We start from the raw sequence: 20,808 nt of genomic DNA on the forward strand, positions 1-20,808 counted from the left end.
ATATATTCCCTACCTTCTGTATATACACCTTCCTATGAGAACTGTCTTTGACTAATCCTTTATTTATTTTATTATGTACACCTTTTTGGATTCTTATATATCATGTCACTTCGGCTATCTCGAAAAAAACATTACCTCTTTACCTACGCAATGGTGAATATATATAAATATGTCGGTTGCGTGGGTCAATAAAAACAAATTCCTTATTTAGAAAACTAAAGGTTTTCAGAAACGAGAATGAAAATTTGGTTGTCGTAGTTAAAAAAAATCAATTATTTAATTCTTTGTTAGATAATTATTTAGGACTTGTCTGAGAACATTGTTTCTTTTTGTACGCGAAAGTTTAATTTTTAAAATACAACGTAATATAAAAAACAAAAACTAGAAACTATTTTCTCTAAGCCTCAGATAATGTTTTTATTTCTATGTATACGGTCATCTGCAGCATAAAGAATCCATTTGTATATTTATCTTGATAACCAATGAATAAATGGTAACTTAGTTGGGACGATTATATTAATTGTTATGATTGCAGATTTATTCCCCCTTTATTTTGTTCCCCGTTTCTTACTCTTTAGTTACCCGTGCAATCCCTAAAAATTGCATTAAGAATCGACCTGTGTTTCAATATTTGCTAGAGAATGAATCGATTATCTGTCTCGCTCGTGTTTCTGATACTTCTTCGTTCGTAGACAGGTCCTTTGTACCTTTCAATTGTTTCAGTTGATATAACGAAGGATAAGTCAAGAAATAATTGATTACAACATAAGGCAAGGGGGATCGGACATAGTGCTAGCTTGCGCATGGGAGCTTAAGGAGTTTTCAGAAGATACAGAAGAGGAGTTTTATAAGTGCTGAAAAATTCATTGTTCGTTTTAAAAACTAAAATATGAAAATAGAAGAATCTTTTTTTTAAAAAAAAAAAAACAGTACTTTCAATCGAACTAAAACCTATTTAATTTATTTAAAAAATATACAAATTTTAAAATGTATTTTTAATACATCTTCTCTACCCAAGCATCTTAGTTAATAATTACAACGCAAATAATTAAGTTATATATATTCAATGATGGCTATTTTTTTAAATTAATGATTCAATAATCAATTTTTATAAAATACTTTAATTGCTTGTATGAATTAAATTATATCTCGATTTTCTTTCTTCGTTTTTTGTAAGCTCTTCAGTCATGTGTGTAAGAATTATGTTATGGTGACAGAGAATAGTTTGCATGTTTCACAATGTGGTGGTTCCAGTGCCCAGAGCTTTAGGCATCCATTGGTGAAGGCTGCTTGTCCGATTCTAAATTTGGTCAGGATTACTTCTTCAGATCTGGACTTAATGGCGAAAGTATTCTGTAGTAGAATATTTAGTTTGATTTCTTGAAGCTTCTTGGTCGGTTGATTCCAATCTATCTGTCACTGTTCCCATTCATGATGTTTGTTGAACTGCAGACTTCTCGAGGGCACCACACTACAAGAGAACACTCACTATACCCCTACCCAGCAATGCCTGTATCTCGCAGAGACATTTATTAGTTTTACTGGGAGTAGCTTTGTCAGAAAACAGTTCTGTGATTGTCATCGATGAATTTATAGAATCTGTGGTCTGAAGGTATGCCGTTCCTTGGTTTTATTAACTCCTATGCATTTTATTAACTGAATTTTCAAAGTGATTTTTACAATACAACAGGATAATGAAAATATATTCTTTCAAATCATTTGGGTTTCTTTATATTTAAAATATTTTTTTCTTTATCTATTCAACGAAATTCAAGGAGCGAGCTAGTTCAAAGACGGAGGCACTGTTTTCTGGGCTCATATTTGAATCAAGTTTTGTTAAATAGTTACTTATTTTAATTATACTCAATAAACTCCCTAACCACCCAAACCCACTCGTTTCTAACCTTGCATCCTCTTCCATTCCTGGCAATCCTCCAAGGCGCCTGAAAAGAAGATGGCCTCGTGACCTTATATTGTAAACTGTTTTAGAGTTCTACTACTGGGTAGTTTCTCTACATCCTGTATCATATCATATGTCATTATGATCAAATTTACTGGTTGTATTTTTTTATACAGTTGTAAATATCAACAAATAAAAAAAAAAAGTTATACTCAGCCTATATAAAATGGGTACACTTGGGGGGGGGGGATTTAAAATAGGTGATGCTGAAAATATCACCCCCTCGCCCTTAGGTCTAGAAACAGTTTTTCTTCTAATCTACCTAATCTATCTGTCTAACACCTTTCTTCTATCTAGGAAAGGGTGTTAACACCCTTCTTGGTTTGTAATGGTTCAGATTTTATTTAAGATTTATGTTTCAGATCTAGATTTTTTTATTTTTAATCGGAATATTATACAATAAAAATTGTCTTTCTCGCGCCTTAGATGTTTAATAACTTAATAATAGACATTAAAGATGTATCGGTAACAAAATAAAAAATGTTTTCATTAATAATAGCTATTCTTCGACTGATTTACAATACAGTATGATTTAAAAGTGGCATATTTGATTTTAAAAAATATTTATTTTATTAGACTTATCAAAACACAAACTTTATTAAGTCGCCTGGCACATTAGTATTTAGCGTGTTATTTATTAGAAGTTCCTTCACTTAAAAGTATCCCATTCAGAAAAGGCTTATAAGTTATTATAAACAACCCAGGGAGTTTTAAGTACTGGTCCGGCTTAGTAATATTAATGAAATAACTTTATTCCTTTAATAAAATACAATATTATGACTCGACTTCAAAGCTGGCTAATCCTATCGAGCAGCAACGAACCGAGCGAACGCTGGCTGCTGAATGGATAGTGGAGGGGGACAATCAATGCCTTTCCCCTCTCCCCCTCCCCAACTCCCCCAACTCTATAGTCTAATAGTTCGCCTGTCTATTTAATGATGCTTTGTAAACATAAAAAAAAAAACTTTATTCGTTATAACTAAGATAAAGTGTATTTAACTTTCCTTTCCCTCACTCAAAAAAAAAAAAAAATCATTTCTTATATAATTCTTAAGCAATATCCATAATCCGAAGCTGTTTTAAAGAAATAAATACAGTAAGATTGTTGGTTTTAAAATGGCTTCTGATTTATATTGAGCTCTTCATGATCATAGAGAATATTAGACCAAGTTGTCTGAAGGTTTCTTAGAAACTCTAACATGAAATATCTTATTTTATTTCAGAATCTATGTACTTAAGCAGTAAACAGTTTTGTTTTTTTTCGAATCCTTTGATTTTAAGACAATATATATATAAAATATATATATATATATATAAACCTGGCTTCTTCAGAGATTGATGTATATTTTAACTTGATACACTTCGATGTTAATGTCAATTTTTTTTTTTTTTTAGAGATTATGCTGTAGTAATCTTCAATTCTATAATGTCCTTCAGACCTCTTTGCTTTAGTTATAATGAAGATATTCCGTTATCGCCAAGGTCCGAAATAATTGTTGGTATCGCGTTGTTGCCGGATTTTCGATATTAGACAAATTAGAAGTCTTTGAACCTGAATTCAGGTTGGAGCGATTGCACACTATTGATGTATGTACTCTGGCTTTGACCATTTGTACAAGCTCGCTGGCCCTTACGATGGTTGTACTCCTGCCGTCTGTGAGGTACTCGGGCGCTTTAACCTTTTTTTCTCCATGGCACTGCTTTGGTCGATTATGTTGGCTTTCATTGGTATCGTTGGGTTCCTCTTGAGATGCTCAAACCGTAAACGATTATTATACTTCAAATCGGCTTTTTGTGGAGCATGGGCCGACATTGTGTTTAGTATCGGTTTATTTTCAACTTGAACCCTATTTTATCTCAATATAACCACTTTTGACCTTATAGGGGCCCTACTAACTTCTCATACAGGCTAACGATAAATCTGGACGAGAGCTTCAATTGTAACTTTAATGAATGAAGAAGCTTCACCATGTCAAAAGTTATACTACACGAATATTAAAAAACTTAAAATTATGTAACTACACCACATACTTTGAACATCAAGCAGTGTAACTGTTTGTTGCGCAACATTTTTATAGTGCGGACTTGAACCCAACGCACGACTGCTCTCTTGACTGGCAATATCATTCCGTTTTTCTGTTATAAATGTGGACTCCCGGATTCAACCTTACTGTTCATTGAGGACACTGAAATTATTTATAGATTATTTTATATTTTAATTTACATTCAAAATTTTCTATTTTTAGAAAAAATACTATATTTAAATTTTAAAAAAAACTAAAGAATTGTATTGAATTTGTTCAGTGAGTTAATTAGCATCCAAAAATTAAAAACAAAATCCATAATTTTTTTAAAAATTTTATGAATATTATTGTTATATGAATATCTAATGTTATGACATTGATATACTTGTTTAGAAGTATTTAACAATTTAAAACGTTGGAAACATTCTAGTATGTTGTGAATTATACCGAATTAAAGTTTTCTTTTTACGTTCAAATAATTTTAACTAAATGAAATATTTCTGTCATGGCTTCAAAAATGAAAACATGGCAGAAGTGAAGCTTAAAAAAGGAAGATGGTCCAGGTGGCCGAAAAGAAAGGAACTCAAATAGTACAGACCTATTCATTGTCTACCAATATTTTATTATTACACCGTTTACAATAAATATTTTTAGTTTTCTGGATTTTGTTTTTAACCCTTAAGTTAAAAATATTTTTGTACTTTTTTATTCATTCGATTTCATTTCTATGAAAATAATTACCACAATTATTATTATACCATAATTTTTATAATATAATTAAAGACATGAGTGAGTGATTGATAAGATGAGTAAATGAAAACTTATAACTACAATATGATAAGCTCCAAAAGATTTTTTTTTTTTGGAACGAAGTTGTCAAAAATAAAATCTAGAGTACACACATCTAGAAGTCTAACTGTACATAAAATATTTGTTTTTGTTAATCGAATAATATTTGTTTGAATTTTAATTCCTTAGTTTTAAGCACGGATGAATATTTGTATTTACAATTTTTGTGGATTATGGAAAACAAAATCTGGAGTATACTTATCTCGAGATCTAACCATAAAAAAAAATATTTGTTTTTGTTAATCGAATAATGTTTATTCGAATTTTAACTCTTTCGTTTTCAAAATCAAATACAAATGTAGGGGTTGGTGAAAGCATATATAGCTCTAGATTAATTTAAAATGTTTGTTTTCAACATTTGCCCAAGTCTATCATTCATCAATCCTCAGAGTTCAAGAGACCATTCGAGAGTGGAATCTTGACAAGTGATATACCCTTTCAATAAACTTATAAATATATGCTTTCAATAAAAACCTAGATTTTGAGTGCGATAGCACTTCCTATCATTTTCATCTATTGAAATGTATATAAATATATACTTGGCAATATCATGAGCAATAAATTATTTTTATAAAAATTGTTTCATTTAAAAACCGTTATGTGTATTGTCATCCCTTCAGAGTAGACTATATAGAACTAGTTTACTTTTTGATGAATAAAATTTACTTAGCATAGATTTTCATCAGGCACAAAAAAAAAAAATGGAAAAATATGTATAAGTGTATTGTAATTAAAAAATACGTTTAACATTTTAGACTTCAAAGTACGAATTTCGTCTTATATTTGTAGTGAAATCCATCTTGGGGCATTATAGCTGGTACCTACCGTTAATCCGGTTTCGATGGTTTCTACGAATAAATTTCGTATCAATGTTATCCTTTACTTTTGTGAAAGTATGCATGAAAGTATCTTCCATGACTTATCTATATTTAATATAATATAATATCTATATTTAATATAATATCTATATAAAAATATCTCTTCCAATTATTCAAAATGGAGAAAACTTAAGAAACAGCGTGGAAATGGTCCATAAATTTCATCTAATTTCATCACCTGATCTCACTGAAGTATACACAAAAGTATTTTCATTGACTCGGCGATATTTCATGAAACGAGTCATCCTGTAAATTTTATTTTCTAAATAAATTTTATTGTGATAATTAAGTAACAATAGAAATGGTGAGAAAGATATTCTGTGGCTTAGGTACTTTGTAGACGTTTAGAATACAATTTATTAACAAAATAAATGTAATTATTTTCGGTCTTTAGTGACTAAATGTAATAAATTAGGTTCTCATGGTTTGCGGCGTCTCCTGTAATTCCCCATTTTCTAAATGGTCTGATTCGAATTGGGTTCCTTTAATCTTGTTAGAAAAATCAAGCTGTTAATTGAATAACGTTTTATCCGTCGTAAACGTCAGATCGTACAATCAGATTATGATTCGAAGTGATTGAACCGCTATATTCTTCAATTTCTCAAAATCCAATCTCTTTTTATTTGATTATAGTTCAATTTTCGAATTTTTGATCTTATTTTTTTAATCACTTCCGAACTTAATATTAAATAATGATAATGTTATGTATTATATGTAGTATTTATGTCAATGTAAATCCGTAATAGTATAATATTAATCATACTTTTTTTAGTTGGTTCATAACTCAACGGAGGAGCGAGTTGGCTCAGTGAGTGAGGCGCTTATTCCTGTCAAACATGAATAAAAGATTCATTAAGACTGAAACTAATTCTAATTTATTTAACTATGCATGTCACGATAATTCTATAGGATTGATTTTTTTTTTAAGCAGCGAATAACATTGGTACCTATATATATCTTGAGTTGTCCACTCTACAAAAAATTGCATAGGTTTTTATAAATAATTAACCAGTATTATAACAGCTATATTATTAAACAGCAAATATTTTTAATTTGACTTTACTGGTCACCTTCCTTCCCTTTTACTAATAATCAGTTCTATCGATATGCTGTTCCCTTCAAATAGCTCCCCTATTCCTGTATGGTGTCGATACCTGCAGGCGATTAAAAGTATTTTTATTTTAGGATACAGAACGGCGTGTTAGCCCGTCATAGGTGGACAACTGAGGTGAGATAATTTCATCTCACGGGTGAACGCCGTTGCACATCTCGTCGGTTAGGCAAGTCTTGCATCACTAAGCGCGTTTCAAATATTCATGTTAGTATATTTAGTAATAGGTATTATAAAAGTATTAGATATATTTATAATAAAGAATGTAAATTTTGCTATATTAGTTTCGTATGGGATCATTAACTCATTATTATTATGTGATATAACATATTATATCACATAATAATATTCTTCAATTGGGATGATATATTTACAAAGAAGGAGGAAGAGGACTTGTTTGTCTGTCAAGGAGCTGCAGAGAGCAAGAAAACAACTTAAGATCTAGTTTTCTACAAAATAATTGCCCTGTGTTGTCAGCAATAAGGTCGTTGGATAATCCATTCACCTCTTGATTTCACCGGAGCATAAAGAGTCCCCTACCGAAGAACTTCTGATTGAATGTTGGAAAAATAAATCATTACATGTTCGTTTTATCTTGTGTTTATGTTTTATTAATAATTAGTAACTTCAAATTTACCTTGAAGACGTAATTTCATTATCATATTTACCTTTATAATGAAATTACCTTTAATAATAACCTTAAATGGCTTCCGTTGTCAGAAGTTCTATCACATGTCCACCTATATGATGCATTAGCTAAGGTTAACTTTGCATCAATTATTTTATGCCCTTTTATCTAAGTGAATCTCATCTTCTTTAATGCGAATAGAGGTTAATCCTGTTATCTAGTTACTGATCACATTTTGTCCTCTAACTTACATAAATTTAACGTACCGGGATCTCAGGGAGTATAGTCACATTAACTGTTCAAACTTCGCCGTGCACAAACTTTCATAATTTTCTTTTTCACTAAACTTACACCTGGCCTGGACAGAGTGAGAGATTCTCATCCGTCTCTGGCAGCTAAGTGAATGAAGTTGGTTTGCTCTTGGGTCAGTCCATGTTCTTCAGTTTTATAGTGTCATCATTCTACGACTACCTCAGATCAATTTTTTTTGGAACTGAATTGGTTATTTCAAAAGAAACGTAATGGATATAAAGATATTTTTATAGTAATTGTCAAGGTGGTTCAGTATATTAAGTCCTTGTACCCAGTTAGAGAGGTGAGGTCGACAATGAGTATTGATATAATGATAAAGTTAGGAAGACTGATTAGGAGATGAATTGACATGATGAATTTTACGAGTGCTAGCCGTAAAGACGCGCAGGATGTAAAATTCACTCCGTAGGGTACTAGCTTACGATAGTGAAGGGGATGGCGAGCCGTACAGGAACTAGCTGTAGGTTCTTGAAGAAAGGTAACTCTCCCCCCATGGAAATTAGTTGCGGTCATGAGGGAATGACAAGCTCAACAAGAACTAGCTATAGATCCTTAAGAAAAGAAAAAAAGTGTATACGATGGAAGATAGATTCACAGATGGCGGTCCTAATGTAAAATTTCAATATACATTTCCAAAAATACTTCTACAACGCACTATTCCGCAATGAATAGTATTACTCACTGTATCTTAAGTAGGAGAAATCCCTGATGGGGATATCCACACTTTAGTTTATAAATTTTGTGCGTAGTCAACTCCCTGGGCTATTAAACGGCATCGAGAGATGCTACGTATAAGACGTTAGCTTTAAGTGGCTCAGATGATTTTATTGTAATTTTTATTAGACGTGATAGCCGAGAACATTGGGGTGATGGTTCTCGAATTGATTCAAAATGTTGTGGGTTCAATTCCCTGCTGGGTCAGACAACACTTATTATAGTGAGCACCACGAATAATTAATCTTGGCATTCACACTGTGGATCTAAATTGATCTTTAATGTAGGACTTGAGACAAAAAAAATAAGTAAACGAATTTTCTAGCACTCTTTTTTAGCTAAATGTACTGTTTGAGCTTGAAATAGTGTATTATAAATAATTCATGAATCACAAAAAAAAAGTATAAAAATATGTTCTTGACTAATATTTAATCAGTCCATTTATAATATATTCTAAACTTATTATTTTTTTAATGTAATTTTTATGGTAAAAAGTTAAAATGGTTTCACATGGTTTGGAATATTTTATCAATATCTTAATGTTTCGTTTATTGTGATATGTTTGTAATTCATCATATAAATTTTTATCTAATTTATAAAACTATATTATACATCTATTGAGTCATATCGTAGATTCTTGTTTAGGTGAGGCAATTTTTTCGTTTGTTTCTGTACCATCCGTACACATATTTTATTTTATTTCAAGCAAATATACAAGTATAATTATCTAAATATCTAATGTTGTGTTAATAGTTCCAAAACGAGTTTTATATACATCTACAGATTCTTCTATTAATGTTCCTACAATTAAAATTAAAAAAGGCTATTTGAAAGACTGGAGGATCTTCGGAACCCTAGATTCTAAACCAGTGCTCGGCGGCTGAAAGATATCCTTTGAAATTTGACTCTGTCACCTGAAATGTTCTGTGAGAGAACAAATTCCAAAGGATGATCTTATTGTTATATTATATTATAATTATCTTTTTATATAGCAATGTTTAATTAATAAGTTTATTTTAAAATGTTGTCGCCATGACGACCTGGGGAAGTAGGGCTGGAATTAGGCTGAATATTGACTTAGGTCCAAGCTGTTAGGGCTTCCAGTGTATTGTGCACTACTCATTCAGTGGTGTCAACTGTGAAAGATTAATGTTGTTGGTTATTGGTAGGAGCTGTAACACTTCGTATTCCGAGTAACCTTATCAATGCTCACTAGTCATCTGATACATTATTATAAATATATTATTCATTGCCAAATATAATTTGACGATGATCGGTTTCAGTTCTTCATTTAATGGAGGTTTTAGATCCAACTGTTCTTTTTTAGTTCATTTATCTCTCACCCCACATGTTCAGTGTAAACATTTTCTTCTCTTGTGATTAATAATTATGCTTGATTGCTGTCAGCTCTTTTTTCACTCGTGCTCTGATTTCATAGGAACTACTTTTATGCAAATTTTTATTTTATAAAATATTCCGTTCGCTCTATTCCGAACTGATAATGAACTTCGTTTCTTGCATCAGTATGGTCGATGGTCGTAGGTTCTTGTTCTGAGATTGTCTTGTATCGCCAGTAATTTGTGCTCATAGTAGTTAATTATATTAGACACGAAATTAATGAACTAGTAATTACTCTCAAAGAGGAAGAAATGTCGAAAGTAGACATGATTGATCATTTGATAGCAAAACTAACACTACATTGTGTCTAAACTAACACTTCTCTTGTACCAATAGTCCAAAGCCCCGAATGGGAGGAAGACATTAGTTCACCCAATTTTAAACGACATAAGTTACTAGTCAGTATTGATGACTATGCAAATCATAGTTGGGAGGAATACAAAATAGTGGTTGTTTTAAAACGTTACATAAATTAATTTTTCATTCGGAGCTCCATATTTTTAAAACTACCAGTTTTTATTTTATGAATAATTAAAGGAGAAAAAATGAAAAATCGAAATATCCCATTCTAAGGGGATTAGCCAAGATAACCCGATCTTTGCCGATTGCATTACGGATTCGTTATCTTTTATTAAATTGTTGTATTCTTCTTGGCAGGAACAAAATTTATATCCGTTATTTTCATCTCCAGCAATCCTAAAATATGAATTTTTATAAAAACAGGAAAATAAAAATTTTTTGTTCAAAATGTTCGCCTTCTCTGGTATTAAGATTTTTTTTTAAATAGCTATAACTTCGACTCGAGTGCTCCAATTTACGCAAAATTTTGGGTTTTTAAAGATCTTTGACAGTTTATTTTATCTTATTATGGCCTCAAAATAGCTACCAGCGTCTTCTTAATTTTTTGAAAGTAAAGTATTATGTAGGAAGAAGTTGGACTTGTTGGAGCCCATATCTCATGTTATTTAGTCATAACTCATATTTAACAAATACACAAGTCATACATGATTTTCATGTAAGTTTTTTAACTGTTCTTTTAATTTTTAAATTTTTTTTTAACTAGTCAATATTTTATTTTAAATTTTAAAGGTTTTTATAAATTATTTTATAATTTACCAAAAGATTTAGGAATTAGACAATACTTGTCACGTTGCTTATACTTTTAATTTTTACATTCAGTTCAATCAATATAAAGTTATGTTTTCAGCCTGGCAGGGATGTCTCGCTCAGTAACAGTTGCTGTAGCCTATATCATGACCGTCACTTCTCTTTCATGGAAAGATGCTCTCAAAGTGGTGAGGGTCGGAAGATCAGTTGCTAATCCTAACGCTGGTTTCCAACTACAGCTAGAGGAATTCGAAATGACCAAGTTAGCTGAGGTAGGTACCTATCAATACATCACCTTTACTTTATTTACAATTAATATGAGTACAATTTTTATTATTCAACAAATTGTTAAAATACGATTAGAAGATTGCAGTCACAAAGTCTTGAGTCTCTAAACTATTTGGAAACAACTCACTACTCGACGTTTCACTGACTCAGGGATAATCAGATAAAAAATCATAATCATCACATTTACATTGACAGTAAAAAAAATTATCTCTACCACAGATGTCTTATCACTCTAGGACATGCATATACATACTGTAAGAAAAGGGAAGTCTCAAGACTTAAGGCTTTATAATTCAAATTTTCTAATCGTTTTCTAGCAATTATTTTGTGTGTCTTATATAAATCTATGAAATTTTATAAAAATGAAACTGAATTTTTATTTTGTCATTTTTTAATCTTTTGTTAAGTAAATAATATATTTGTAAATTTAATTTAAAACAGTCAAATTATACTGGTGGAAGATAAATATTTTTATTTAAAAAAGGAAAAAAAAATTTTAATTGTATTTGAAGAGGCTTGAAAAATTTTTATTTTTGAAATAAAGTATTTTACGTCCTTTTGAATTACAGTAATACAGTTCAGTCCAAGTATTCATTATTATTATAATCTGAATCTATATTTCCATGAAATTGATGAGTCTATTCATTATACATTATCATGAAACTGTTTAATTTTATAAGCCCATGGATTAGTTACCAGTCAGATTTGAATAATATTTTTATAGCCTACAGAAATAAAATGATTGAAACTCAAACAATTAAATTGGTTGTGTATCAATCATTTTGGGAGTATTAAAATAATTCAAGAAGTTGATGTGGTCCAGGTGGCAGTCAGAAAAACAGTGGTAACTATTGATTAAGTGCCAACAATATTTATGGATTGTTTTTTCTGACCATCATCTCGACCAGTTCCTGGATCTGTCATATGATCTACCATCAATAAATAATATGTTTAAAATAATTATTTACATCTACTAAAAATTCTTAGGTATAGTTACTAGCTAAAATATTTAATTACTAGCTGATTTATTATTATTTATGTAATTAACTAGTCAGACATGTTGAATAAATTGAAATTTTTAACTTTTCATTGATGTTTAGGAGCGGCGTAGATTGAAAGAAAGGTTTCCCTCGCTTGCGCTGGCAGCAAGTGATGAAGCCGAGTGCCAACTCATTCTCAATTCCTATGACAGCCTTCTCCTCTCGAAGAAGTTCTGTGAAGGAAATTGCCCCATGGGTCAAGTCTGTCCTTCAGGACTTTGCCGATCACCAAGCAAAACGTAAAATTTACTGAAGCCTAAATCTATTAAGTGTCAACTTTTATAGTCGTAGCAGTGTCTCAGAAAAAAATATATATAAGGAATTATTTATTGATGTTTTAATATTTATGCAGGTTGTGAACAAGATTTTTTTTTCTCCTGCTTTTATTTAGTTTTAAAATAATCTCAAAACACTTTTAACCAGTAAACAAACAAGTTAACAGTATGACCCCTTTGATACATTTTGTGGTTATGAGATAATTACTAGCAATTATTATGTAACAGTTTCCTCATATATGTGATCATAGTTTTCCATTATCGAGAGCTATTGTCACCTTCCTATAATAGACTCTCCAACAAAAGCTAATATTAATAAATACACAATTAGCTGCAGTAGAACACTTTCTTCTATCATAAACTAACTACTTACACTTGATATCAATTATTGAGTATTCTGGGACAGTACTACTTTTATTATGCAATACTATTTTGGATGCAGCTCACTTTCCCTCTATTTCTATTGCACTGCATGTGTATTCGAGAGCATATTGCAAATGCTTATTATCTCAAAAAGCATGTTATTAATGTTTTGTTTTATATTGTACATTCACCCATTTTGATTTGCACCGATGTAGAAAATATTTTGCGAGTTTAATGATGACTAAGGAAATTTATGAAGAAGTGTGTACATTGAACTAGTCAAAGTAATACTAACAGTGTAACTATTATTAATATCAAAATGTAATGGTTAAGTTGATTATCATATCATTAAGACAACTTTTAATGTTGTTATATAAAATATTAGGAATCAAATGCTAAGATTAATATTTTTGTAATATACCCTGTTTTATTTTGTAATTTTGTACTTTTTTTAGTAGTCATTTTTCAATAATGTAACTTTTTATTAGTCATTAAAGCAAATGTAAATGAATTTCTGATTTACTTTTATTTGTTCTCCTTTATATCCTATAATTAGTTTTGAACCTGATAAGATATTAGAGACTAATCTGCAATGATCGAAAGTCAGACAGAAGATATCTTACTTTTCTAAGAGAACCGTTTTGTTATGAAACAATTTACAGTTATAGTTATAATGAAGAGATGTGAATCAAATAAACATGACAATAAAGGTGTATTTATTATTTTCTGCTTGGAAATATAGTTTATGTGTGATTTTTGGTGCATTATTATTATTTTTTTAATTTGACATGCTTTTTTTCTTCTTTATGTTACTTTAAGTTTCTGTTATATACCTCCTTGATGTTTTAATTTTATTTGTAAGTGATTTATACAAATATATATCAGTTACAAGTGCATGACATCCCTCAGTTGGTCTACATTAAAAATGAAAAGGTTTATCCCTATATATTCCAAAAATAAGTTTTAATATTTATTATATTCCTAAAAGTTGAATTACCAATTCATGGAAAACCATCCCAATGATGTAACTCAAAATGAAAAGAAATCTGGAATCAAACACTGCAGGTAGGTATGAACTATTTCATTCTAAAAGTGGGTGCATGCATTCCCTTTTAATATATATTTATTTATATATGTCCTTTCTTTGTTACTGTGTCAACTGAAAGGAGCATTAATTTTCATTTGTGTGGACAGGAGAATGGCCCCAACTAGACGAAAGTCCTCAAGTACACCTCCGAGCTCTCCACGACTGACCAGTAGCCACCTGTCTCGGTCGCCTAGCACCATCAGCAGCTCAGGGCGTCGGGCCCGTTCTGGACCTGGTGGCCTTTCTTCTTACAGCTCGGCTCCTCCCTCTAGGTTTTTTTTTCAAAATACTTATTTTTCTAAATTTCTAATTACAGTAGAACTGTGCTTATCCATACTAATCGGGACCAAGACATTGCCAGTAGAGTAAAAGATTGGGTCGATCAGAAGTCTATAAAAATAAAAACCTCCAATTATAATTTAAATCATATTACATAAAAATGGAAATGCAATTATAAACTTAATATACATATGATATTTACATTAATATATGACAAAGTTAAATTTATAGCCTTGTTAAAAAAAATTTTTAGGTATATAGATTTAATTTAAGTTTTCAAGCAATCTTTTAGTTTTTATTAGTATCTTTTTTTTGTTTTACCAAAATTAGTGTTTCTTTTCAACATTTTATTTTATTTTTAATATTGATTAAAGGAGAGCTACTTCAGCAGGGCTGTTTAATAGGCGTTTTACTTTAATTAATTTCACAAAATTTCTTAATCTATATTGACTAACATTAGGATTTTATGATTTCAATAAACATGAAGACTTACTTTAGAACTATCCCCTTATTTTTTATTGTAAAAAGAACAGAATTTGCCTATGATTCTATATTAACATAAAATGCATTACAGAAACAATTTTGTAATATTATTGTTGTTTAGTCTTATGATAAGTTGTATTTATTACACATTATATAAATAATCTTATATAAATTGTAAAAAAAACTACCTTCTTATTAAATTATAAATTAATTTATTAAAACTACATAAATTAACATCAATATATCACTAATTTGGGATCTTGAACAAGTCACTTTGAAATAAGCATTTTTTGTCAACTTGAAAGGCACTATTCCTTGTCCATTGGCACAGACGCAATCAGGATGGGCTCTATGGGTTCATGGAATATTATTCTATTGCTGTTAGAGGTTCCGTAAGTCAACCTTTGGTCTAATTAATCTCTTACAAACAAACAATTTTAACATATTATTTATACATACTGGTCTTTGCAAAACTTTTTGAGAGCTAATTCATAAGACAAAGATAATGTTGAAGGTCTATCAAGTAGCTAGAGTATACTCATATCGTCAATTATTTATTGTTATTTTAGTGTGAGTTATTTTTTTCAGTTTCTTGTATATATAAAGATCTAAATATAATGTTTACCCAGATATTATATCATAGTATTATTAAAATATATCTTAAAGCAAGGACCTACATTTCAATTTAAATACTACAAAAACTCCTCTCTTTAATTTTTATTTTCTATCTCATAATCCAGCCATTAATTTTATCAAAGTACTTTTTAAGAGTGGTGGATGTCATGTAAAGTGTTTTTATATGAAGAATGACTATATCATCGTATATTAAAGTAGCCAATAAAATCTTATTGTTTATGACAAGTCAGACTTGTGTATGTTAAATAATCTTGGGCACTGCCTTGAGGTATTTCTGTTTTAACACATCTGATGTTAGGAAGTTGGTTTCCTCCTTTCACAGTAAAGTATCTGACTGTCAAGTTTGAAAAGTATTATTAAATAACAGTTCAGAGGAAGAAAAATTTTGATTTTTAAAAATCATTTACATTTCAGTATATACATTATATCTACTAGTTTATATGTCGCTTCAATAGTTATTCTATTTTATTTGGATTTTTATTGGATATATTTTATTTATTGGAATTTTCTAATATCATGTAAAACAATCTATGTAAAACAAATCTATGAATTAAGTCAGATTTGGAAAATCAGAACCTCTTTCTATTGAAATATTTTAGTCCTTGAGTAATTAAATCAAATATTACATCCACCCTTGAATAAGCAACCAGAAATCAATATGCTAAAAGAGAATTTACTGTGCAAACTAGCACATATGATTTTAGACTCCTCAAATTTGTATGAAACTAAGACTAATGTGATTACTAGTTATTTAAAAGAAATTTTAATATAATATTTTTGTGATATTTATATATATGTTTTGTTGTGCGTTTTTAATTGTTTTTATTTTTAGGTCATCTTCCAGGACTGATCTTGCTTCAGCTCCGTTGTTGTCCGCACCAACATCACCTCGTCCCAAAAATAGGCTCTCATGAAACAAGTCTGCAATTAATAAAATATTTTTGTACATAACGGAAGTTGTGCTTAACAAATTTACTTCACTTACTTATTGTGATACGTAATTTTTAAGTAACTACTGAGTTTTATACAATCATTTCAGTTACATTACAGAACTGTGTAAGGTAAAAGAATGATTATTTTACCATTCCTCTAAGAAACTTTTTATTAATCTTACTTACCTTGCCTGTTCGTATTTCCTTATAGTGTTTATAGTGTTGCTGCTATTTTAACCAAATGGATTGATGAATAAACAATATCATATGATGTGTGCTATGAACCTCAAATAACAATTAGTGTTATTAACCATAACAATTATACCTATATTAATCTATTGTACTCCTTATTCTTCAGCACTTAGCTTTTAAACTATTCTTCACTACGTAACCCTTGTAAAGATAATAATGACCAATTATTGTAAGGAATGATACATACATATCTTTCAAAGAAGAAGGAAATGAGCATTTTATTTCATTTTTTTAACATGGTTGTGTGTATATTTGGACTAATTGTGAAGGTTTCCTTCATTACTTTCGTATGTAACAATCAATACCGTTTACTAAGATATAACTGAAAGCAACAAGCGCGCACAATGCACAAAAATCAAACGCTCAAGTAGATAGTTAACATAGGTTAACTCTGCATTATAATAGAATTTGCATTTAGAACTCTCAAAGCTTACATAACAAATAATACTTGGAAATGGGCAATCGCTTTGCTTCAATAATTGTAATCATAGCATTAAAAGATGCATTTATTTAATACTATAATAAAATAAATTCTGAAAATATTATAAAATGATAATCATCTGCAAGAGAATTTTTTTCTTTTTTAAAAATATTTTTATTATAAATAAAAATTATCATTGTATTGTGAATTTAAAATGAACATGTAAGGACTAATGTAACATATAGCGTGATGGTATAGTGATCATTTTTAAATCATATATGAAAATTTCTTCATAATTGTCCATTTTTTCATACCCGTATTTTTAAAATATGTAAAGAGAATAAGGAATAGTGAGAAGACATTTTCAAAGAACCGTCCACTTGGAATTTTTTTTATATTGAAATTGAAATGGTATCAAAAAGTATTGTGAAAATTCCTTAGAAAATAAAAATATTGTCATGCTATTGAATTTTAATGTTTAATGAGTTTTAATAAGTTTTTTAATTTTAATGTTTACCCACAATTTTCACAGTTTGAAGTATATTCTCAAATCTCAAATTTCCGGACTCTGTGGGTTTCAAATTATAGGAGGGGATACCTCCTCCCTCTCTCATAACAATGTTCCTGTCAATAACTTAAAGTAATGACAAATCAATTTTTAACATTAACTTCATCATGAGACACGTTTTATTTAAAAAATCTTGAACTAATGTAAATCTTTTCTATTGGCGTGGTAAGAGTTTCGAAATACAATAAAATTACCCAATTTTTTATAGTTTACAGTTTGATAACAATAGTTTCACACAAAAAATCATTATAAAATAATGAATATCAAACCGCTGTTAGGAGAATTACTTAAATGATATATTGTGACCTGTTTTTGGATATAAATTTGGGTAATAGATATAATATTACTAAAATATTTATAAAAATAGCGGCTTCACCTAATAGGTGTAATATTTTTGATAATTTTACTTAAACCGAATATTTTGAACCATAGTGGTGACTATTTTTTCTTTAATTATCTGTTTAAAAATTTATTGAAGTTAGTTGTTTTGTTTTTCAATTAAATGATGAAGTTTTCTCGTGGGATAAGAAAAGAAATTGTGTTTATAATTTGAGCCTCAACTCTTTATAAAGTAGGCTAATCTTTGATAATCAAATGATATTTCAGAATAATTTAGTTGCCTTCACTATTTCAATTGAAGAATAGTAGTGCGTGACAAAAAACGTCTATGACCATACTCTAAAGGAATACAGCCTGCTTTATTTCCTAACTGAAAAACTTCTCCTAAATCCATAATTTTGTTTGTCAATATTTGATGATATTATAATATAATGGAATGTTAATTTTTTATGGAAATTTCATCTTCCTTGCTAATATTTCATGAAAATGATTTCTGTGTCCTTACAAAGCAAAACATCATGAGCAAATTTATCTGCTTTGTTAGGTGTATGCTCTTAGATGAATGTATGATAAAATTTAAATCATAGTAGAATATTCTTTCTACTCTTGTTGGCTCTGAAGATGTGTTAACAGGAAAGAAAAATAGAATATTATAGGAAAATAATTTACCATATTCTGAAGTAAAGAGCTCTTTTATTATAATTGTATTATAATGCAATTATTCAGAAATAATACTTGTTTCCTAAGATATTTTATCTTTTTCAAAGAGGAATCATTTTATGATTTTAAATTGTTAAATAAAAATTGATAAAGATTTTACTTTATTTATCAGTATCTTAAATTACTAGAATTAAATTAATCAAACAGTATTTTAAAAAAAATTGCAAAGAAGAATGGATTTTGCATAAAAATATATTAGCTTCATTTATTATGTTACTATATTTCAAGGCACTGATACTTTTCAAACTTCAATAAACATATTTTAAAACAATGACAAAATTTCACATAAGAAGGATTGGTTTATGACAAAGCTATTAAGATGGTGGACTTGACAATGAATAGTCTCTAACATTTTCCTGCATGTGTGATTAAGAGGGTATGAAGTTTGAAGGATGCTTCCTTGAAATATATCATAATAAATGAGCTTTGAAACTTTAAAATATTAATATTTAAATTACCAAGTTTATAATTTTCAGAATTAAAAAAAAATTATTTTTTTCCAAATGAATAAAACTATGTTGCACTACAAGGCAATAAATAGATATGTGATATTTTACAATACGTATGTATTTTATAAAACAATGTAAAAAAGTACTTTCCATCAAATTTTGTATTTCCCTGTGGAAAAAATATATGTAATGTCGATTGATATGTTAATTATTACAGGAAATTGAGAAAGTTTTCTAAAAAAATATATTTGACTGAAAGTAGCAATGGAAACAAAAATATCTTCAAGTTGGACATTTATTGAAGATCGATTCAGTACTTTTTAAAAAATGATTGAGATACCATTAATTAACAATCAACTATTATTAAATTGTTTAGGGAGAGAAGGCAATGCGAATGTAACTTTTTATACAATTTATAATTGTTATTGAATTGATAAAAAAAAAGAAAAAAAAAAAGAGGCAAACAAATATTACTTGCTTGGCAAAAGTTAGTTTTTTAGAACACTAGAAATAGAGTGTAACCATCCCACAACACAAATGAACAATCAACTTTTGTAGTTTTACACTCACTCAGTAAATATTAACTAGATGTATAATGAATGATAACTACTGTGTTAAAATGTTAATTGTTAACCTAGCAGGTTCTAGGTAGTTAAATAGTTTATATAGTGATTAGCCAATAGTTATATATAAATATTAAAGCAATTCTTTGATACATGGAAAACTAATTACAAAGAGAACTAGTGGATTAGCATAGAATGTTGTCAATTTATTTTTATATTTATTATATTAATTTTGAATACATTTAATGTTATATATAAAGTTTTTGGTCTTATAAAATCCATGTTTATGCATAGTTTGTTATTGTAAATAGATCAAGATGCTATATTTTTCTCACAGTTTCCTGTTAATAAACTTCCAATCATTCATTGGAATAAAAAGAAGATATTGATATAGATTGTTAGAATTATAGTGATGATGGGCCAGTAATGAATAGCTAAATCTGTTATATCACTATTGTGCTATGTCACATTTTCTGAACTTCCATATAATTTTTTCTCAGATTAACATGTTAATATCAACCTAACAACAAGATCATGTGACCAGGAGTCAATTTTCATCATAGCATCTTTTATGGATGTATCTTAATAGTTACATCAATATTTCTTATTCAAAAGTGTAGTACAATTAATAGAAGTGTAATTTATAATTATGGCAAGTGGATTAGTATGGAAAATGTTTATATCGTGTTTACTTATTACATCTTTGATGAAACAAAGCCACAAGGGAAAATTTTACTTAAAATGAATTAATCATATTATTGTACACATAAAGGTCAACTTTATTAGTTGTAATGAAGAAAGATTTAAGAATCTTTCCTGTTAGGCCAGAAGGCGCATATCTTCAAGGCCTGACCATTGTACTGCAAAGTTATAATTATGCATCGGTTGTGCGTGATTTTTGTTGAAATGTTCTATGACATAAAAGGAGATACAAAAATAGGTATAATCTATGGTGATCCCATCACTGTCCTAAAACAATGACAGAATTACCTGTTTGTCTAAAAAATTATGAAAATTTTTATGGAAAAAAATAACTGATTATCTTTGTTTTAAAAAACATTCAAAATTTTAGAAAAAAAAATAATAACAATTGAAAGTTATACTCATTCAATTACTTTAAATAGATGTGATT

General features: G+C 29.2%; 1 protein-coding gene across 5 annotated transcripts in view; it reads left to right on the plus strand.

Moving 5' to 3' along the window:
- Positions 1 to 19,624, plus strand: part of LOC106677870 (dual specificity protein phosphatase 22) — a 208,555-nt gene extending 188,931 nt beyond the window's left edge. For 4 of the 5 annotated variants that reach the window (XM_067050440.1, XM_067050443.1, XM_067050444.1 and 1 more), the window contains 4 exons: positions 11,082 to 11,253; positions 12,370 to 12,548; positions 14,142 to 14,306; positions 16,265 to 19,624. In XM_067050440.1, coding sequence (XP_066906541.1) covers positions 11,082 to 11,253; positions 12,370 to 12,548; positions 14,142 to 14,306; positions 16,265 to 16,346 — 598 coding nt within the window. In that variant the 3' untranslated portion in view covers positions 16,347 to 19,624. Of the gene's footprint in view, positions 1 to 11,081; positions 11,254 to 12,369; positions 13,459 to 14,141; positions 14,307 to 16,264 lie in introns of those variants that run through there. The other variant, XM_067050442.1, reaches the window with a different exon arrangement.
- The last annotated feature ends 1,184 nt before the right edge of the window (positions 19,625 to 20,808 follow it).

Source organism: Halyomorpha halys, unplaced genomic scaffold (genome assembly GCF_000696795.3).
Source record: "Halyomorpha halys isolate HHAL.00 unplaced genomic scaffold, Hhal_1.1 Scaffold110.1, whole genome shotgun sequence".
Taxonomy (NCBI): Eukaryota; Metazoa; Arthropoda; class Insecta; order Hemiptera; family Pentatomidae; genus Halyomorpha; species Halyomorpha halys.